The 19,498-nt window shown below is 39.8% G+C and overlaps 1 protein-coding gene across 1 annotated transcript; it reads left to right on the top strand.

Moving 5' to 3' along the window:
• Positions 1-4,597: 4,597 nt before the first annotated feature.
• Positions 4,598-19,264, top strand: abhd8.S (abhydrolase domain containing 8 S homeolog). Its single transcript, XM_018239877.2, has 5 exons — positions 4,598-4,902; positions 12,566-13,304; positions 14,661-14,831; positions 15,343-15,559; positions 18,347-19,264. Exons 2-5 carry the CDS (start codon positions 12,574-12,576, stop codon positions 18,497-18,499), a joined length of 1,272 nt encoding a protein of 423 aa, XP_018095366.1. The 5' UTR covers positions 4,598-4,902; positions 12,566-12,573; the 3' UTR covers positions 18,500-19,264.
• Positions 19,265-19,498: the final 234 nt, after the last annotated feature.

The following is a 19,498-nucleotide window of genomic DNA, read 5'->3' as shown; positions in this document are numbered from 1 at the left end:
CTCCCAATTTGTTATTCGCCATGACGTGCAGTTTTCTATTTCGTCCTTAAAAAGGATCATGTTTAAAAGAAACTTTTAAATATTGACCTATTTCCAAAATGCTGTATGGTTTTTGGGGTAGCAGACCTCCACAACCAGAAAGAAACCAGAAAGAAAAACGATGTACTGCATACCTCCCAACATTTGAACAATGTAAAGAGGGACAAAAATATCAGGCATGCAAAGTGTAGCGATTTTTTTGACCATGCCCATTTTATGGCCACACTCCCTACTTACCATGTCCATTTTACAAAATTTGGCAGGTTATGAAAATCTGAACACATTCCTGAGAGTTTTAGGGCCATCTTTTATGTGTTATAATAGTTTTGCTAATGAAGGTGAAATTGCCCTTTAAGTTCTCCCAAGAGATCTGCTTATCTTAAATTGTTACAATTGTTTATTTGTGTATCTTTAGGGCAGAGACACACACTGCGATTCGGGGAGATTAGTCGCCTGGCAGGATGGCACTCGGAGCACTTAATTTTCTGAAGTCTCCCAAGGTTCCTCGTGAGGCAACTTCAGGCGACTGGAAAAAGAAACGCTCCAAGTGCCACCCCGCCGGCGATTTACATTCTAGCCGGCGGGAAGGCAGGGGAGGCAGTAATCTCCCCAAATCGCAGCGTGTGCCTCTGCCCTAAATTGTTACATATTGAAGTGCAGTTGCTTAGTGTTCTGAGATCTCTGCCAAAAAGCCTCTTATTTTAATTAAGTTTCAGAAACTTTGTATCTTTTTCTGCATCAGTGCAGGAGATGAAAGAAACTCGGGGCATTTCAATAAGAAACCTAGGACTGTGGGCTGAGCTGTCAAAATAGGGAGTGTCCTGCAGAAAAAAGGACAGTTGGGAGGTATGCTACTGTGATGGTTAACTTTTACATTATTTTTTAGTTATATTGCTTATCTTTATTTTCATGCCCTCTTCTGCTGATTACACGTTCTGAAATCCAAACTGCTGACTAGGCTAATTAAGCCCAAGTAACTAGGTTGCAATTTAAGTTCCAAGAGTTGCTGTACAAAAGTATGTAAATATTTCAAAAATCACAAAGAATAAAAAATGAGGACTAAATGCAAATTGTGTTATTATATCACTGTTTACACCACACTCAATATACATTTTAAAGTGAAGCATCCCCTTAAAGGCAGCAGGTATCGGTGTAGCCCTGCAAATCGAAATTTTTGAGTGAATCTACACTATTTCAAGGGCATGAAAATAGCAGTTTGTAAGTAAAATGTGTTTTAGGCATGTACAACTTACTTTGGACCTGATTTAAGAATGTTTGAGCATTTGTGCTAGGCTTTTGGGTCCAAATACCATTCAAGAGTTCCTAAACTCTGATGTGGTTTCTTCCTTCACCAAATTCCTTCAGTGTGGGTTTTTTCCCCAGTGGGTTTTTCCAAAAAATAAAAAAGCTCAGTAAAAAAAAAACTGCTGAGTTATTTATTTTTTGGTTGAGGGGTAAAAAACCTGCTTGGCAGGAACCCAAGGTACTCAAAGTAAGAAAACATGCAAAAGCTTAGGAATGGTTACCTCAATGGGCTTTAGAGGTGCAGGTTCATGCTAAGTTGATCTGGCACTGTTATCTAGTAATCATTAACAGGCCTTATTTTGTACATTTGGTTTACTTTATACATATACAGGAGGTAAATTAAGCATGCGTCATGCATGTAACATATTGTACTCTACTAAGCTTGTATGTAGAGGGTAAGGACTGCTGTATACAAGAAACCATACAGTAGCCATGTCCACAATGAGAAAACAACTGATAAAACAGGACAAAATCATACATTCACAATCTCCTTGTCCGGTTTGGATATATCTGATAAATGTGCTAGTTTACTTCGTTTGTATTATATGCACTGACTTTATATTCAAGGTATTGTTCATTTGGAGAAGCAATGCACAAGACTGTAAACCTGCAATGGTGCCAATAAGTTTAGAAAAATACATAAAATGAAACTCTGGAAAAGTACATGATAAAAGCAGGCCCGGATTTCACGGGCGGGTGCCCCTAGGCTGCATGGTCCTAGCGCCCACCTGCACTACCTCCCCCGCTCGAGGAACACGGATGAGGAGCCGTTGCACTGGGGAGCTACACGTCCCCAGTGCTCCAGAAAAAAGCAGCTGGAGCGGCATGCCACCCATAATAGTTTTCTATCCTAGGCCCGGGCCTTTGTGGCCTCACAACAAATCCGGGCCTGGATAAAAGCAAAGCAAATATTTGTAAATATTTGTGCTGTACCTTTGTGTGCTTTGTGTAGACAATTTTTTAGTCCCCTTTAAATCCAAGCATTGATCACAGCTGATATAAAATTGTTCTGGTTTCTAGCGGAAAAACTAACCTATCAACTGTAATATGAAAAAAAAAACACTGCAGAGAGCATGACCAATTGAGTAGCTAGTCATAACCTTCCTATTGAAACTCATTAGTTAAACTCAGTAGTTAAAAAAAACAAATTGCCCTTTGCTTCCTTGTTAATTAACAACATACATACATTGGCTTATTGGATCAGTGTTGACCATTGAAATATTTATGTGTTTATTGCATCATCTTATTTGTACTAAAGAGTCTTTATTTATTCATCAGTCTCATATACAAGAACAGATATAGTATATTTTATCTGCAAAGCTGATATGTAGAACGCTCCAAATTACAGGTAGGTTATTTTCTGTAGAGTTAATTTTAAGCACATAATAAGTGCCTGGTGCTCAATGATGGAGGGGTCGGCACCCTCCCAATCCGACAGGTATAAAAACCTTTTCCACAAATATATAGCCATACCAGGCTCCTGCCTTAGAAAATACATTATAAGGTACAGTTGGTCCTTGTGTACTGGAGGAGCAGGACAGGAGATGTAACACAGCCTCCTACTTAGCCCACTCTGATAGATCAATCACAAACATGCTTAGCATTATGCATGTGTGGTTGAGACCAATTAAAGTCAAGCAAACCATAGCAACCACTGCAGTAAATGTCTGAGCAGGAGTATTGAAAATTGCAGCTCCCTTCTGCCAGGAGTGGCAATGGTGGAAGCCAGGAAAGGTAAATAGTGTTTGGGCACAGATGAGAAATTAAAGCATGGCACATGGGGTGGGGATAAGGACAGACAGCTGGGAATGACAGAAATGTCACATAGGTTTTGGAAAGAGGAGAGAATGGACAGGGTTATGGGCACACTCAGGCCTGAATTTGTGGAAAGGCCAAGGCCCAGGCCTAGGGTGGCAGGATTTTAGGGAGTGGCATGCTGCCCAACCACACCCACATTGGTTCAGAAATACTGAAGATGCACAGGAGATAGTTTTATAAATTTCCTGTGTGCCAATCCCCATTTCCTTGGTCGCCATGAAAATATGCGTAAATAAAAGGGGGGACAAACGGCAGCAGGCCTAGGGGTGCCCACACTGGACGCAGTAAACTCTTGGGAAGGTATGGGTTCAACCTTGTCTGTGTTAGACTGACTGTGTAAGCCCAACAGCAAAAATCTTTAGATGTTTTAGGTTCAGGCTTCTGCATTTGTGACAGTAATCTTCCTAGTCCCAGTGATATCTAATAAAGTAAATAAGAATGTAAGTCCATAGTTCACCTTGCCTGGCCTTTGATTTAAAACACTATTTCAGAACAGAGAAGCATCATTATATATATATATATATATATATATATATATATATATATATATATATATATATATATATATATATATATATATATAAATAATAAATAGATATTGTATAGTACAGGGCAGGACTGCTACCAAGGACATATACACACTGTTTGCACATTCTCCTCCTTATATAGAACAGCACACAAACAGACAAAATAACTAAATACTGATTATCATCTGCTCAGTGTCAGACTGGCCCACCAGGATACCAGGAATATTTCATGGCCATTACCTATTTCTATGAGTATAAAGAGGCTAAATAGATGGAATTAGTATGTAAAGAAAAGAGAATAGTAGAATAGAGGTTGAGTGAGGAGAGGAAGAAAATAATACTTAAGAGTGGGCCCGCCCGCCCCCTGGTCTAAAGATTTTTGGGTGGGCCCATGGTCTAAGTGTTTTTGGGGGGGCCGGTGTCCCAGTCGTCCGAGTCCGACACTGCATCTGCTTATGCCTCTCCTTTGAGATTGGAATGCAATATTTGTCTATGATAATGTCTTATTTCTTTGCCCCTGGATAACAAGAAATCGACACCAGCAAATGTCACTGTAGATTGATTAAGTCCAAAAAAATAAAATAAACAGATGCACAATGTTCCACAAACCACTGTAATTTCATGCGTTTTCCATCGATCTATCACAGCAGTACTGCAGAGACAGTAATAAACTCATGTGCAGTAAGCCTGTCATTGAATTTATTTTACAGTAGCCAGAGGCATCCAGTTACTATTGTGAACTTGGCCTAGAACAGAAGGGGTTAACTGTCACATTTTATCCAAGTGACAGGATACAGCCCGGTTACTAAGTTACCATGACCTCTCCTCTCATTGGCTGATCTGGCTCGTCTGCATTGGATGCTGATAGGAGGTGATGTCCCTCTGTTGTGCTGTGCGCACACCTCCGGGAGGGATTGCGTGCTATTCTGTATGGCAACAGCATGCGAGGGGGCAGGAGAAACGGGGTGCTGCTGGATTATAGCAGAAATCATGGGTAGTAGCACAGAGCAGGTAATCAGGCTGTGCACAAACGCAGGGCGGCTATCACATCGATCGACCAAGATGTGGGTGTAGGTCAGGGTGCTGGATAGGAGAATTAGCCACAGAAGCAGATTTCCACTGCAGGATTTTCTCTCTTTATCCATATCTCTCTCAGATCCCTAATCTACCAACAAACCTTCTGTACGACAGGCACCCTTAATTTCGACCTTAGGTAAGCCCCCTATTTACCATATGTTATGTATGATGCAAGTGTTTTCAGCTGTACAGAAACTTTGCAAGGGCAAGTCATATGCTCAACATATTAGAGATTAAAGAGCACAATGCATGCTTTCCTTTATTATTGTATATAGATACACACACACTTTATATATAATCTTAATGCAGAGTGTCATTATTATCAGGCATTTCAGCATATTTTTAACCTTCTGTTCAGTTCCAAAATTGATGTCCCTACAAGTCTGTGGGTGCCATAGGTACTGCAACTATAAATATCACACAACGGTTGCTCCATATGCTGCATATCTATCAAAAAATATAAATGCAACGGTTTCTGTAAATATGAAATACACAAAATAGTTTGCATTTACCTGAAGTTGTATTGTAGTAAAAGATCTGTATTCCTAAAACTTGCAGAAATGTCAGCTACATGTGTAACAAGAGGCCAAAGGAGACAGTAGAGGTTAATCTGTGTAGTTGTGGGGATGTCCTGACTAATCTTACTTCTGTGTGACCTCCTGTGTGACAGATCAGCACTGTTATCTCTCTGCTGTATTCCAACTGGAGCCCTGCACAGTGCTGCACAGAATAGAAGTTAACCCCTTTTGTGGCTTGAATGCAAACACTGTGTTTACTGCAGATCTGCACAGGACTCCTTAACCCTTTTGGAAATTCATGTTATTGGAATGTATCAGACAGCCTGGCACTATCACAGGCACAGTAGTGGCTTCCATTGCAGTCGTTGAGGTCTGAGTGGGTTGTTATGGAAGTGATTCACATACACGCAAATGTGCATTCAAGATCTGACCTACTTTTCTCAGAGATGCTAATGCAGGGAAACATGTAGATCCTTTCTATGGAAGCACAACTTCAGAATTAGTTTGCATTAGGTAAGCCTATAGCAAGGACAGCCAGTATCTTCTTCTGCTTTATAATAAAAACAATAACCAACATTCTGCATAGCCTTGCTAAACACTGTTAGAGGGAAGTCATGGTGAATTACATGAATGAATAATATGTAGCTGTGCTTTGATATCTGGTATAGGCAGTGAATGCTGCCTTAGGCCTTATGCAAGCATGGTCAACAACAACAGGCATAGTAGAATTGTAGCAAAGAGAAAAGCTTAGAAGGTGCACTGCAGATTTCTGGTTAGGAAGGACACACTCTAACAGGGCATTCTGTGGGATAGACAAGAAGACATTAGGTACACTCAGGGAAGACACTCTAAAGATCTCCAGTAAAGCCCCCAGTGAGCAGTCTGCTGATGCAGAAAAGGGATAATCAGTAAGTGGATTTTCTGCAATCTAAAAGCCAGGCCATGACATATTTTTAGGTTTACTATGGATGAATGGTGAGTAGGTGTTTGTTTTAAGAAGACATAAAATGTTTTTAGAAGGATTGTGAAGTGCAGTCCTATGTTAACCTAAAACAGAGGAAGAAATGTTGGTTAGCAGTATGGTTTACAGTAATAATAATACAGTTTAGAACAGATTAGCAATACAGTTTACAGTAAAGTACAGGTGGATAATGAAGTGGTATTCCACAATATTTATTTAAAAACATGAAACATAGAGTAAAATGAAACATAATGTAAAATAATACATATTTTCATAATTCTATATGTTTTAGGAACAATTTTAATAAAGTAAATTTAAGACTCATATGGCCACTTTGTTTTCACCAACCTTTACAATATTTTTTAGATGTAAAATATTACACAGCTTTATAAGTACAACAACTTCTGTTCAAAAGTAAACATTATCCAAAGATTTGGTAAATTCATGGTACTGTATCTGAAGAAAAACCATGCAGTACAGTACCTATAGGCAATAGCAATGAACCAGTCAACAACATGGAAAATTAGTAAAGGCCTGATTGGTTGTTCACTGGTGACTGCACTGATGCAAGTTATCGCCTATGCTATGTTCAGAAATCAACCCTATGAATTATTATTTGATGCCCTCTGATAAAGAGAAAGATTATTGGGAGAGTCTGAGTGTTGAATTACAGCCAGGACTGCTTGATTATTATTGTATTCTCTGCAAGGTTAGGCAAGACACTGCTTAAATGTCCTTGCTCTATACAGGGATATCAGGAATTTATGAGATTAAATATAAAAAATTGTCTGACTTTCCCTATGTGCTCAGTTGGGCCTTTCAAATCCATTTATTGTGTATCACGTGTATATATATATATATATATATATATATATATATATATATATATATATATATATATATATACTGTGAAACATGAATTTTACATGCCACTATTTTAAGTTTGCCAGTTTTTCTATGGTCCCACCACTTTGTAATGCATTTCATTGGATATATTTCTCTGATTTTGCATAATGTTTTCCCAGATTTTACACCAACATTCAGTACTGATATTCACAAAAATGTCTTCTCAGAATATTATTAGTGAAATGAAGAGGTTTAAAATACTAACCAGATGCTGTCTGTAACTATTCGAGTCCAGTTAGTCTGTACCTCATACAGTCATGTCAGAGAGGTCTTGCACATGCCCCCCACATTAATATAACATTAATATAACTGCTTAACCCTTGTCATTAACACAATAAATACCTGTATTGTATTTCCAAGTAAAATTGACTCCTGTGCTTCTATCACCTTTCCATTTTTCCAAAATTGAAGTTTAACGTTGAATGTTCCTGTCTCTGTCTAACAGCTCAGTGATCCAGGAAAAATGGTCACACATAGAAAATAGAAAGTAAAAGTCTATTTCTGATAGGCTTTCTGTTTATGTAGAGGGAACATACATACAGGGTCAAAGGACCTTGTACACTGAACAGACGAATAGCAGGTTGTTTTGTGAAAACAGGTTGTACCAAGAGATTCTGTGGAGCTATGTGCTATCTAAGTGCATCATCTGCTGTCTGATAAGTAGGTCAGAGCAGTGTCTGAGTACACAGATTTGTATGTATATGAGTCATCACAAACCCTGTAGCCCATTCATTGATAGTAAATGACAGTTTGATGCAATTGCAGGAAAGATTTCTGAATGCTCATGTACAGGTCTGTGGGAATTCTAGAATTTAGAAGAAACCTGTAGCTGCCTGTGTGGTTTATTTGCAACGATCATGCCTTCCTGTATTGGGTTCATGTGAGTTATTATTACTCATAATAAAATTTGTTTAAATTTGCAGTCAGGTCAATAATTCCAAATGTTTGTATCAGCTCACCCCCAGATGGACAGCCCTACTTTAAGATAGTTCAGCCCTTTAAAGTGTTTTTATACCCACTTACAAACAACTTTTCATTTAAAATATGTGTATGAGAATGATTTTTGTGTTAGCAACCAATATTATATTTCCCCATAAGTGTCTGTACTGAAAATGTTACATGTATGGTCTTAACCGTTGATACTTTTTGTGTGTATTATAAGGGACAGTGTACATAACATGCTGAGTAAACAGTAATTCTGCTTTTCTGACTACAGAGTTAAATGCTTGCCTGTGAAACAACAATTATGTAGTTCACAAATATAGAGCAGTCCAGGGCCAAGTAATGCTTTTAGATACTGTTGCTATAGTTACTGCATCCAGTAACCATGGAAATCTTATTCCTGCCAGTATGCTTTCAGAAGTGATACTGTCACATTTGTTTACAACTATAGAGACGGATCCGCACACACTCAAGTTAATACAGTCGGGGACTGGGGAGTATCCAGGTATAGGTATAGCAGGTATAGTAGGGAGAGATGGTGCCTATAGTAACAGTGGTTAATAGTCTCTGGGAAGGGAGTGGGATAGCAGGTATAGTAGGGAGAGATGGTGCCTATAGTAACAGTGGGATAATAATCTCTGGGAAGGGACTGTGACTGTGGGATAGCAGGTATAGTAGGGAGAGATGGTGCCTATAGTAACAGTGGGATAATAGTCTCTGGGAAGGGAGTGTGGTTGTGGGATAGCAGATATAGTAGGGAGAGATGTTGCCTATAGTAACAGTGGTTAATAGTCTCTGGGAAGGGAGTGGGATAGCAGATATAGTAGGAAGAGATGGTGCCTATAGTAACAGTGGGATAATAGTCTCTGGGAAGGGAGTGTGGCTGTGGGATAGCTGATATAGTAGGGAGAGTTGGTGCCTATAGTAACAGTGATTAATAGTCTCTGGGAAGGGAGTGGGATAGCAGATATAGTAGGGAGAGATGGTGCCTATAGTAACAGTGGGATAATAGTCTCTGGGAAGGGACTGTGACTGTGACTGTGGGATAGCAGGTATAGTAGGGAGAGATGGTGCCTATAGTAACAGTGGGATAATAGTCTCTGGGAAGGGAGTGTGGCTGTGGGATAGCAGGTATAGTAGGGAGAGATGCTGCCTATAGTAACAGTGGGATAACAGTCTCTGGGAAGGGACTGTGACTGTGGTTTAGCATGTATAGAGGGGAGAGGTGGTGCCTATATTAGCTGTTGGGTTAATAGCTTCTGAGAAGGTTCAGTGGTCTATAATAGCAGGTATAGTAGGAAGAGGCGGAGCCTGTAGTAGCAGTGGGGATAATAATCTCTGGGAAGGTTCAGTGTCTGTATGATAGCAGGCATTGTAGGGAGAGGTGGTGCCTATAGTAGCAGTGGGTATAATTGCCTATGGCAAGTGACTGTGACTGTGGGATAGCAGGTATGATGCAGTTGAGATGCTAGAGTAGAACCCCCATTTTATGTTTTTCAAGGGACCAGAAAAAAATGTTGTAAAATCCTGGAAAAAAAATCAGGGAAATGTATTATGCATAATATATAGGTGGGACCATAAAACAACAATGAAAAATGAGAGGGGGTATAACATGGAGGTTTCACTGTATATGTAACAGTGATGTGGGAATTGACTCAAATGTGAGCCTTAGCAATAAGGCTAAAGTAGAAAGGCAGCGACATTGAGGTAACTTTAAACAGAAATTCATCTGTTTTATTCACAGGAGTTTTCAAGTTTGTGAGAAAAGTAACAGGAACTTACAAATTTTGTTCATTAACCAGGACAGCCTGTTCTGACAAATTCTGACTCATAACAATTAGGGATGCACCGAATCCAGGATTCGGTTCGGGATTCGGCCAGGTTTAGACCTTTTTCAGCAGGATTCGATTTCGGCCGAATCCTTCTGCCCGGCCAGAATCCTAATTTGTATATTCAAATTACTGTCAGGGAGGGAAATCACGTGACTTTTTGTCACAAAACAATGAAGTAAAAAATGCTTTCCCCTTCCCACCCCTAATTTGCATTTGCAAATTAGGATTTAGTTCGGTACTTACCTGAATACCAGGATTCGGGGGTTCGTCCGAAATCTAAAATAGTGGATTCGGAACCTCCCTAATCACAATATAGCTATAGTAGCATTTTTCACAGTTTATTTTTGGTTTAATCATGTACTGTATGCTATATTTTATGTATTCTTGGAAACAAGAGCAGAACAAATTGCAGTTTCTTGCACACATTGACCAAAACATATTCAAATTATTATATTTTCAGTCTTGCACAATAACGTATCTAAAACATAAATGTCCCTAAAATATCTTTATTTCTGTGCATGAACAAAAATCTAACACCCACAGCCCCATAGTCTCTGCCAGTAACTCTTTTTGCTTTGTGAACATGAAATGCTTTGTAGCAGATGTTAAATGACCTTTTCAGCATCACATTTTTCACAACTGTACATAAAGACTTGATTGATACAGATAAAAGTGAAAGCAAACTTATGTATTTTACTTTGCTTTTCATTGTGTAGTAGAATGTCAGTGGTAATGGCTCAAAAGCCACTGAACCAATGTTTTCTAAAGTTCAAATAAGTATAAAGTGGGGAGACTTGAATTTGGTGGCAGCAGTGTGCCCCTGAATGTTCTGTGTGTATATGCTTATACCCACATATTTTACAAGCAATTTAAGGGAAAGCAAAGTAAACTTATACTTAGGTTATATAATAAACAAACCGTAATATTTAAATTAATGACAGAGGTTGTGTTATTGTATCTTGTAGACCTAATATTTCTTTGAATGCATTATTCTGGATACGTTAAAAAGCTTTATCTAATGGCTGCACAGTTTATGCACAGTATGGTGGGCGTATGGGTCCAGACTTCATTAAAAAAGGGTATGAATAGAGGGCGTTACGTTTTGGCTCCTCCCCCTTTTAAAAATCAGTGTTTGGGATTAGGTAAAACGAAAGCCTTGCCAACCAGATTATATATTGGGGGTTAAGGAATGATTTAGGTTTAACTGGAAAAACGTGATTCTAGTAGTAGTGTTTTGTCAATATCTTTTTAAAGATTTGAAGTGACAGTATTTAACTGCTATTACTTTTTTAATGTGAAAAATTGCATCTCAATGTCTCAAAGATCTAATTAAGGTGCTTTCTGGGTGGGGTGGATTTGCATCGCAAGATAGGACAGAACACATCGCAATGAAGGGGATGGTAAAGGTTCTGTCTCCGTGCAAGAGGTGTTTCAGTGAGTGAGGCACTAATGCAGACTCTCCATATGAATCACAGCAATTATGTTTGTATAGTGATAAGAAGTGGGACAGAATTACCACTGAGTGCATTGAGATTTTTCAGTAATGTTTTTTCGAGTAAGGACACAAACGTATTTCTACTAGGTGGCCTTACATTGCCTTGTTTTGTCATAAGGCTTTAGGCTACAAAGCTACTAAAACATATATTTTTATTCCATAAGGGCAGAGACACACGATCAGATTTGGGGAGATTTAGTCGCTCGGCGATAAATCTCCTTATCTTGGGGGCGACTAATCTCAACGAACTGTCTCCCACCGGCTAGAATCTAAATTGCCGGCAGGAGGCAACTTCGGAAAATGAAGCGCACCGATTGCCATCCTGCCGACGATTTGCATTCTAGCCGGCGGGAGGCAGTTCGTGGAGATTTGTAGTTGGGCGCCTAATCTCCCCGTATCTGAGTGTGTCTCTGCCCTAAATGGTTATTTTTTAGAACCAAAAATGTTGTATTTTTATAACCAAAACATTCTGCTGCTGGGTCAAGCATGCTACATTTTAGGTTCTGAAGCTAACCTGAAGGAGTCTGTGGACTGTGGTAGGAGAATGCAGATAAGGCAGACCAAGCTGAACATGGAAAGCCATCCCACCTCAACCAAGAAAGAGACATCTTTTTAATCATAATAATGATTTCAGATATGTTTATACTCTTCGTTTATGTTAAGTGAAGGGTAAAAGAAGGACTAACATGAAGATATTATAGTGTTCCTTAACTAATAGAAATTAAAAAATACATACATAAACACATGATTTTCTCATCATTTTGGTTGGTCCATTTAAATAAATATGGTTTGTCAAAGAATGCAACAATTTGGTGGAGCTGTTCCAGTTTCAGCTTTTCATCAGCATCAATTACAAAAACCAAAGCACCTGTAAGGACCTGTAACTACACTGCTATTAAGTCAAATGCATCTTTGCAATTAACAAATCAGACCTTCAAAAATACTTGGGTCTTCTGTTTCCTATGGAAAACAATTAAAGTTCCTTTCAGTATCCAAGGGCACACTCCATTCTGTAAGAATTGTCTAAGAGACTGGCTGGTTGAGGTGCCCTTGAGTCTATGTAGACTCAGGAGTGTCTATTAACAAATCTGTGTTAGTGATAATAAACTATGTGATATTAAACTAGTTCTGTATTTTTACTGCAGGCATCATCATGCTGACCAGCATTGCGGAACGTATCATGTATTGCCTAACAGGCAAAACCCCCAACTCTGTGCGTCCAGTAGAAACATCAGAAACCAGCGATGGCTATGATTTCCTGGAGGTCAAACCAGGCCGGGTCTTAAGAGTGCGGCATATATTGCCTTCTTGTCCTGGTGGTAGAGATGAGGAAGAATTAGTTGGAGAAAAAAATGGAGGTCAAGGATTGGTCCATTGCAAACGCCGGATCACTGTTTACCGTAATGGGCAGTTAGTAATAGAGAATCTCGGGGCCACTCTTCGTTCAGAGATCTTGCATTGCCGCAATGGTAATTCAGAGCCTGCAGGGACACTGGAGGTGGAGCTGTCTGATTTCACTAGTACAGGCAATGAAGGAGGAAAGGAGAGTGATGCTCCCCCTGGTAAGCGAAGGAAACGCAAACCCAAGAAGGTAATTATGGTTGATTGCCAAAGACAGGTGACGTGTTGCAAAGGAACCCATTCTGATGTAGTCCTGTTTTTCATCCATGGAGTTGGGGGTTCCCTTGATATTTGGAAGGAGCAATTAGACTTTTTCTCCAAACTTGGATATGAAGTAGTGGCACCAGATTTGGTGGGGCATGGAGCCAGCACTGCTCCACAGATTGGAGCTGCTTACAGCTTCTATGCCCTTGCAGAAGACATGAGGTGCATTTTTAAACGCTATGCCAAGAAAAGAAACATCCTGGTTGGACATTCCTATGGGTGAGTTGCAGCAACATTATATTGGAATCTTTTTTTAAAGGAAACTTTTATTTGTTGTATTCCCCAATTATACAGTGAAGCATAATAAAAAACAAACAAGCAAAGAATACAGGTAAAAAAACAAAAAATACAGTGTGTTATGTAGTCAGGTTTAATTAAACATGGAGGTACAAGAATTTCCATATAGATCTCAAAGGGCATTGGTAGTCCTAACATCAGTAAGACTGAAAGTCACTGAGGCTCCCAGCCCAGACTCCCACCAAGGGAGTTGACCCGGTGATTATATTGGAATCTTTTAAAGGAATATTTCTTAATTACTGTTAAAATTAGGGCAGATTTGTTACTTCCCATGACCAGCAGCCCTGTGTCTCTTAAGGGGACACAAGCATAATGTGAATTTCACTGGACCTAGTGTAGCAGACACCATAAAATACTCATTGTTAAAAGGAAGCCATGATAGAACTGTAACATTTTACTTAACTGTCTTTGGGAACCGAGCACCTGCCATGCCAAGTGAAGCTAATACATTTAATCTTAAAGGAGAAGGAAAGGTTTCATGCACTTGGGGGTGCCAAATGTTAGGCACCGCCAAGTGATTGTATTGACTTACCTGAAACCCCAATGCACCGTTTCAGGCCCGGGGTTGTACCAGTGAGCACCATGGATCGATCCTTTTCGGCTGTCCATGCGCAGTAGAATGGAAAGCCGAACTTTAACTAAAAAGTCGGCTATTTCGTTCAACTGCGCATGCGTTTCCCCCGGGAAATTTGAAGCAAGAAGAAGCCGGAAGAGGATCGCTACATGGTGCTCACTGGTATAACACTGGGCCGGTGCAGTTTTCTGCTGATAGGAGCACTGGCCCAGGGTTTCAGGTAAGTAAATACAATCACTTGGGGTGCCTAACATGTGGCACCCCCAAGTGCAAGATGACTTACCTTCTCCTTTAAAAAATGAACCCACACTACACAGCCTTAATGATTCAGATCAAATTTGCAGTGGTGGTGGTCTGGGATCAAAAGCAGCAGATTTAGAAAAAAGTAGAAAGAAGTGGAGATTGGAGATATTCTATTTCTAGTATTGCTACTATTATATGTGGACACATTGTGCTAATGATATAAGAGTATAACAATAACCTTAATAGAAATTGAAACTGAAATGAGGACAATGCTTTAAATTGGTATATCTGCTAGTTTGGTTTAAGAAGCATTTAACGTTTGGATAAAACAGTTTGTGAACTTGCTCGTCTATATAATCTAAAAACATGCATACTAAGTTGTTAAATTGAGTAACACTATCACAACTTGTTTTCAGCCCATTTTACAATTTTGTTATGTATTTGTCTTTAACTATATACAGAGTTTCCTTCTGCACTTTCTTGGCCCATGAGTATCCTGACTTGGTGCAAAAAGTAGTCATGATCAATGGAGGAGGTCCTACAGCACTGGAACCCAGCCTGTGCTCTATTTTCAGTATGCCCTCCTGTGTACTACACTGCCTGTCTCCTTGCCTGGCCTGGAGTTTCCTCAAGTAAGTTTTTCAAACATTTTTTTTTCCAGTTAACAGATATTTGTGTTCTGTCCTTTTTCTTTTTCTGCAGAGTTAAACTGAGTTGTTCAGTTTTCTGTTCTTGTGAATTTGTGTTACTATATCTATAACACTGGCTGTGATAGAGTAATATTGACCATCTATGATAGATGTCAATCCTCTATTATTTTGATGGATATGGCCATCAAGTACTGTATAACACTAAATATTTATGTAATAGAGCAGTAAAGAATCATGTATGAAAAATATTTTATGCTTTTTTTCCCCTATTTTTGAAATGTGTTAATTACCCTGCTGCCCCAAAATCTCTTGTGATATCAGGTCTTGGATCTTGGTATAAACCCCCTTTAATATACCCCAACAGGGTATATTGAAGGACTATAACAAGTAGAGATCCAGCACATTCTAATGGCATACATACAATATAAGACACTCCATTTATAGCTTAATCCAGAGTGATGTGAAAATGTTTAATGTTTTTATCTGTTGCCAGGGCTGGATTTGCAAGACAAGGTGCCAAAGAGAAGCAGCTCCTGCGGGAGGGTAATGCCTTCAATGTGTCATCTTTCGTGCTTAGAGCCATGATGAGTGGACAGTATTGGCCGGAAGGGGACGAGGTCTACCATGCGGAACTTACAGTCCCTATTCTATTGGTGCATGGCATGCATGACAAATTTGTTCCACTTGATGAAGACCAAAGAATGGCAGAGGTAATTGATTACAGCCGGTCAGGTTGTTGGCAAGAGTGTACAAGAATGTAAAGAGTATTAGGTTTTCATATAATGGTTTTATATGTTTGTGAAGCAAATGGTTTTAAAAGGAACAGTTCAATGTAAAAATAAAAACTGGGTAAATAGATAGGCTGTGCAAAATATAAAATGTTTCTAATATAGTTAGTTAGCCAAAAATGTAATGTATAAAGGCTGGAGTGACTGGATGTCTAACATAATAGACAGAACACTACTTCCTGCTTTTCAGCTCTCTCATGTGGGACATAACTGTTCAGTGAGTTTTTAATTGATCCTCAGCATTCAGCTCAGATTCAAAAGCAACAGTTAGAACCCATGTGGCCCCCCTCAAGTCACTGATTGGTTACTGTTTGGTAACCAATCAGTGGAAACCAAGAGAGCTACAAAGCAGGAAGTAGTGTTGTGGCTATTATGTTAGACATCCATCCATCCACTAATGTTTTAAGCTCAGAGCAGGAGAGGGAGGGAAGGCTGTCCCCCTCCCTCCCCCCCAGGCTAACTACCCCCCGGGGGAGATGCCCCATACTCCATACTTACCCCTCGCCGCAGATTCTTCCAGCGGAGTTGCATGCATCCATCTTCCGTGATCTCTGTAAGCTGACTGAGAGATTGGCTATTTCCTTTTATTTTCACGCATGCGCAGTTGTTGCAAACTGCTCCAACCGAGCATGCGCAGAAATACCGATCTCTCAGTCAGCTTACAGGGATCTCGGAAGATGGAGTGCAACTCTGCTGGAAGAATCTGCGCCGAGGGGTAAGTATGGAGTATGGGGCATCTCCCCCGGGGGTTAGTTAGCCTGGGGGGGGAGGGAGGGGGACAGCCTTCCCTCCCTCTCCCGCTCTGAGCTTAAAACATTAGTGTCGGAACCGGTCAAAGGGAGGATTCCTCTAATGAGCATAAAGGCAGCTGGGAAGGGGTGAGGCTGGTTATTATGAAATGACTGATTAATCTCATATTATTATACTAAACACATGCACCTTACAACTCTGAAGAGTCTCAAGGAGAGTGTACTATGCTTGCATCTACTGTATTAAGCCACTACACCAGATATCATACATCAATTTAAAGTTGTGTGTGTAAACACACCTAGGGGCAGATTCACTAAGGGTCGAATTTCGAAGTTAAAAATACTTCGAAATTCGACCCTCGAATTGAAATCCTTCGACTTCGAATATCGAAGTCGAAGGATTTAGCGCTAAACGTTTGTTCGATCGATCGAAGGATTTTTCGTTCGATCGAACGATTAAATCCTTCGAATCGAACGATTCGAAGGATTTTAATCCAACGATCGAAGGAAAATCCTTCGATCAAAAAAAGGTTAGCAAACCTATGGGGACCTTCCCCATAGGCTAACATTGACTTCGGTAGGTTTTATCTGCCGAAGTAGGGGGTCGAAGTTTTTTTTAAAGGGAAAGTACTTCGACTATCGAATGGTCGAATAGTCGAACGATTTTTCGTTCGAAACGTTCGAATCGAAGTCGAAGGTCGTAGTCGAAGGTCGAAGTAGCCCATTCGATGGTCGAAGTACCCAAAAAATACTTCGAAATTCGAAGTATTTTTCATTCGAATCCTTCACTCGAGCTTAGTGAATGGGCCCCCTAGACACCACTAGGGGTTTCTTACAAAAAAATAGATGTTGTGGATATGGCCTGATATGCATGGCCCATAAAATATACATTTCTAGTAGAGACTGACATCATGTGGCAAACTGAAGTATGGCAAGCATATTGTACATCACAATGCCTAATGCACGCCATCCTCACCCCCTTTGCGAACTCCACCCCCCAGCTAGCAGGGAGAAAGAGCTGTAGTCCTGGGCCCGCAGGTCTCATCCGGCAGCGTGTATGGGGGTCCGGAGATACTGACCACCAGGGAGGAAGTACAGTGGTCCTGGATTGGCAGAGGTGCCTCCCCAGCCTATAATACACTATGTTCTAGATGCACAGGTATGATGGATTATTTATAAAACTAGGATGACTTAGCACATTGCAATAAATGTCATTTTAGGTGCTGTTTAGGGTTGTTTCAGGGATTTTAAAATAAAAGGGCATCCGAAAACTGCAAACTTAGTCAGAAACATCATCAAGAGGGTTAAAGAAATAAGGTAAAAGAAAATTAAATATACCCTTAGCTTTACTATCTCTGAACCTTTAAATGTGTGTGGAGCTGTTAGCTGTCTACCTGTACTCCATGCAAGCAGATGCACAGTGTGAGTGGGAGGCTGGCACATACAGTTCCTTAGCTGTGCCATGTAGAAATGTCAGACGTGGGTGTAAAGAGGGAGGGGGTCTATCTCTTCACTGCTGACCCAGTTTATAAATAACACACTTGTGAGTCTGGCACAGATGTATAATAAGGTATAGGTGATTGGAATTGACAGTAAGAAATAAAACAGAAATTGTGTATTGCCACAGGGCTTGGTTAAAAAAATAGCTTTTAACTGAATAAAGGTAAAATATACCCATATTACTATAAAACCCCTTATTTTTCTTTAACTATATTCAGGTTCCTGTGATTTGTCACTATCCCACGTATAGTCATGCTTAATGTGTAGAGATTGTGAATAGTTAAATTGTTTAGTTGTGTTGTGTGTTATGTATATTCACCTTCTGTATAGGCTATTGGTTGCTTCGTATGAAAATCTATATAAACCCATTTATTGTACAGCACTGCAGAATATGTTGGTGTTTTATAAATACATATAATAAATACAATAATAATAATTGCACGTAACTCTTTCGCTGCAGATTCTCTTGATCACTTTCCTGAAGGTAATAGAGGAGGGAAGCCACATGGTAATGCTGGAGTGTCCTGAAACTGTTAACACACTTCTCCATGAGTTCTTCCTGTGGGAACCAGAAACTCAGAGCACTACAGCAGAGGATACTGGGAACGAATGAAGAGAAGGACAATCATAGAGTGGCTAGAATCAGAAGACTTTTCTGCTATTGCCCCAAACAATGGAGAAAGTCAAAGTTGGGTGAAAAAGCCTGGTGGTCTATTTTCACTAGCCAAAGTTTTACTAAAGACTTTGGCTCCCAGAAGATGGCGAAAAAGGGAGAAAATATCTTCAGAAAAGGCAGAAATTGTATGTATACAGCTTTAGGAAGAATGTTTCCACCACCCTTCCTGCTTACACTTTGCCGAGAAAAATATAGCAGAATGTAGAATAAAATTGCCAGGGGTGCATTGTCGTGTAACACATCAGACTAATTGGCAGATTTAGGTTGTGCTAGCCACAAACAATGCTGTCCTAATCCTACAATCAAAGGAAGAGATCCGACCGGAGTCTGAGAAGTAATGAGAGCAAAACATAAATAGAAGACTGCAAAATCACCTATTACTTGTTCTTTGAATAAAACAGTGTTGATCTATAGAACATTTTCCTCTTGTAGGCAGGGTACTTCAAGTTAACCTCTTTCTTGCCAGGGACTTACTCCAGGCAGCAAACAAGTTAATAACCATTGAAATGACTGTACTCATAGCAGGCCCAGTGGATGAAAAAGGGGATAAATTTAAAAGCTTTGAGACAATGAAAAATCCAAGCTAAATGTACAGTCTGTGGCTCACATGTAATATGAATATGCCAGGTTTTTATCCTCCTGTTGTAAACACTGGCACCACAAACTGCAGTATTAACTCTAAATAAACATAATTTATTAAAATTGTGGGATTATTTCTTTTTATATACTCTTTATACCTACTTCTCACAAAAAGCATTAATACTCAGGGGCAAATTCACTAGAAGCGCCTAACACTAGCGTGAATTCGCAAGCGTTGGGCATTTTCATTAATTCGCAGATTCACTAACGAACGCTGGCGTAAATTCGCTAGTGTTACTTCGCACCCTTACGCCTGGCGAATTTGCAAGACTGACGTAACTACGCAAATTCACTAAC

This window comes from Xenopus laevis, chromosome 1S (assembly GCF_017654675.1).
Source record: "Xenopus laevis strain J_2021 chromosome 1S, Xenopus_laevis_v10.1, whole genome shotgun sequence".
Classification (NCBI taxonomy): Eukaryota; Metazoa; Chordata; class Amphibia; order Anura; family Pipidae; genus Xenopus; species Xenopus laevis.
This window is presented reverse-complemented; position numbering and strand designations above follow the sequence as displayed.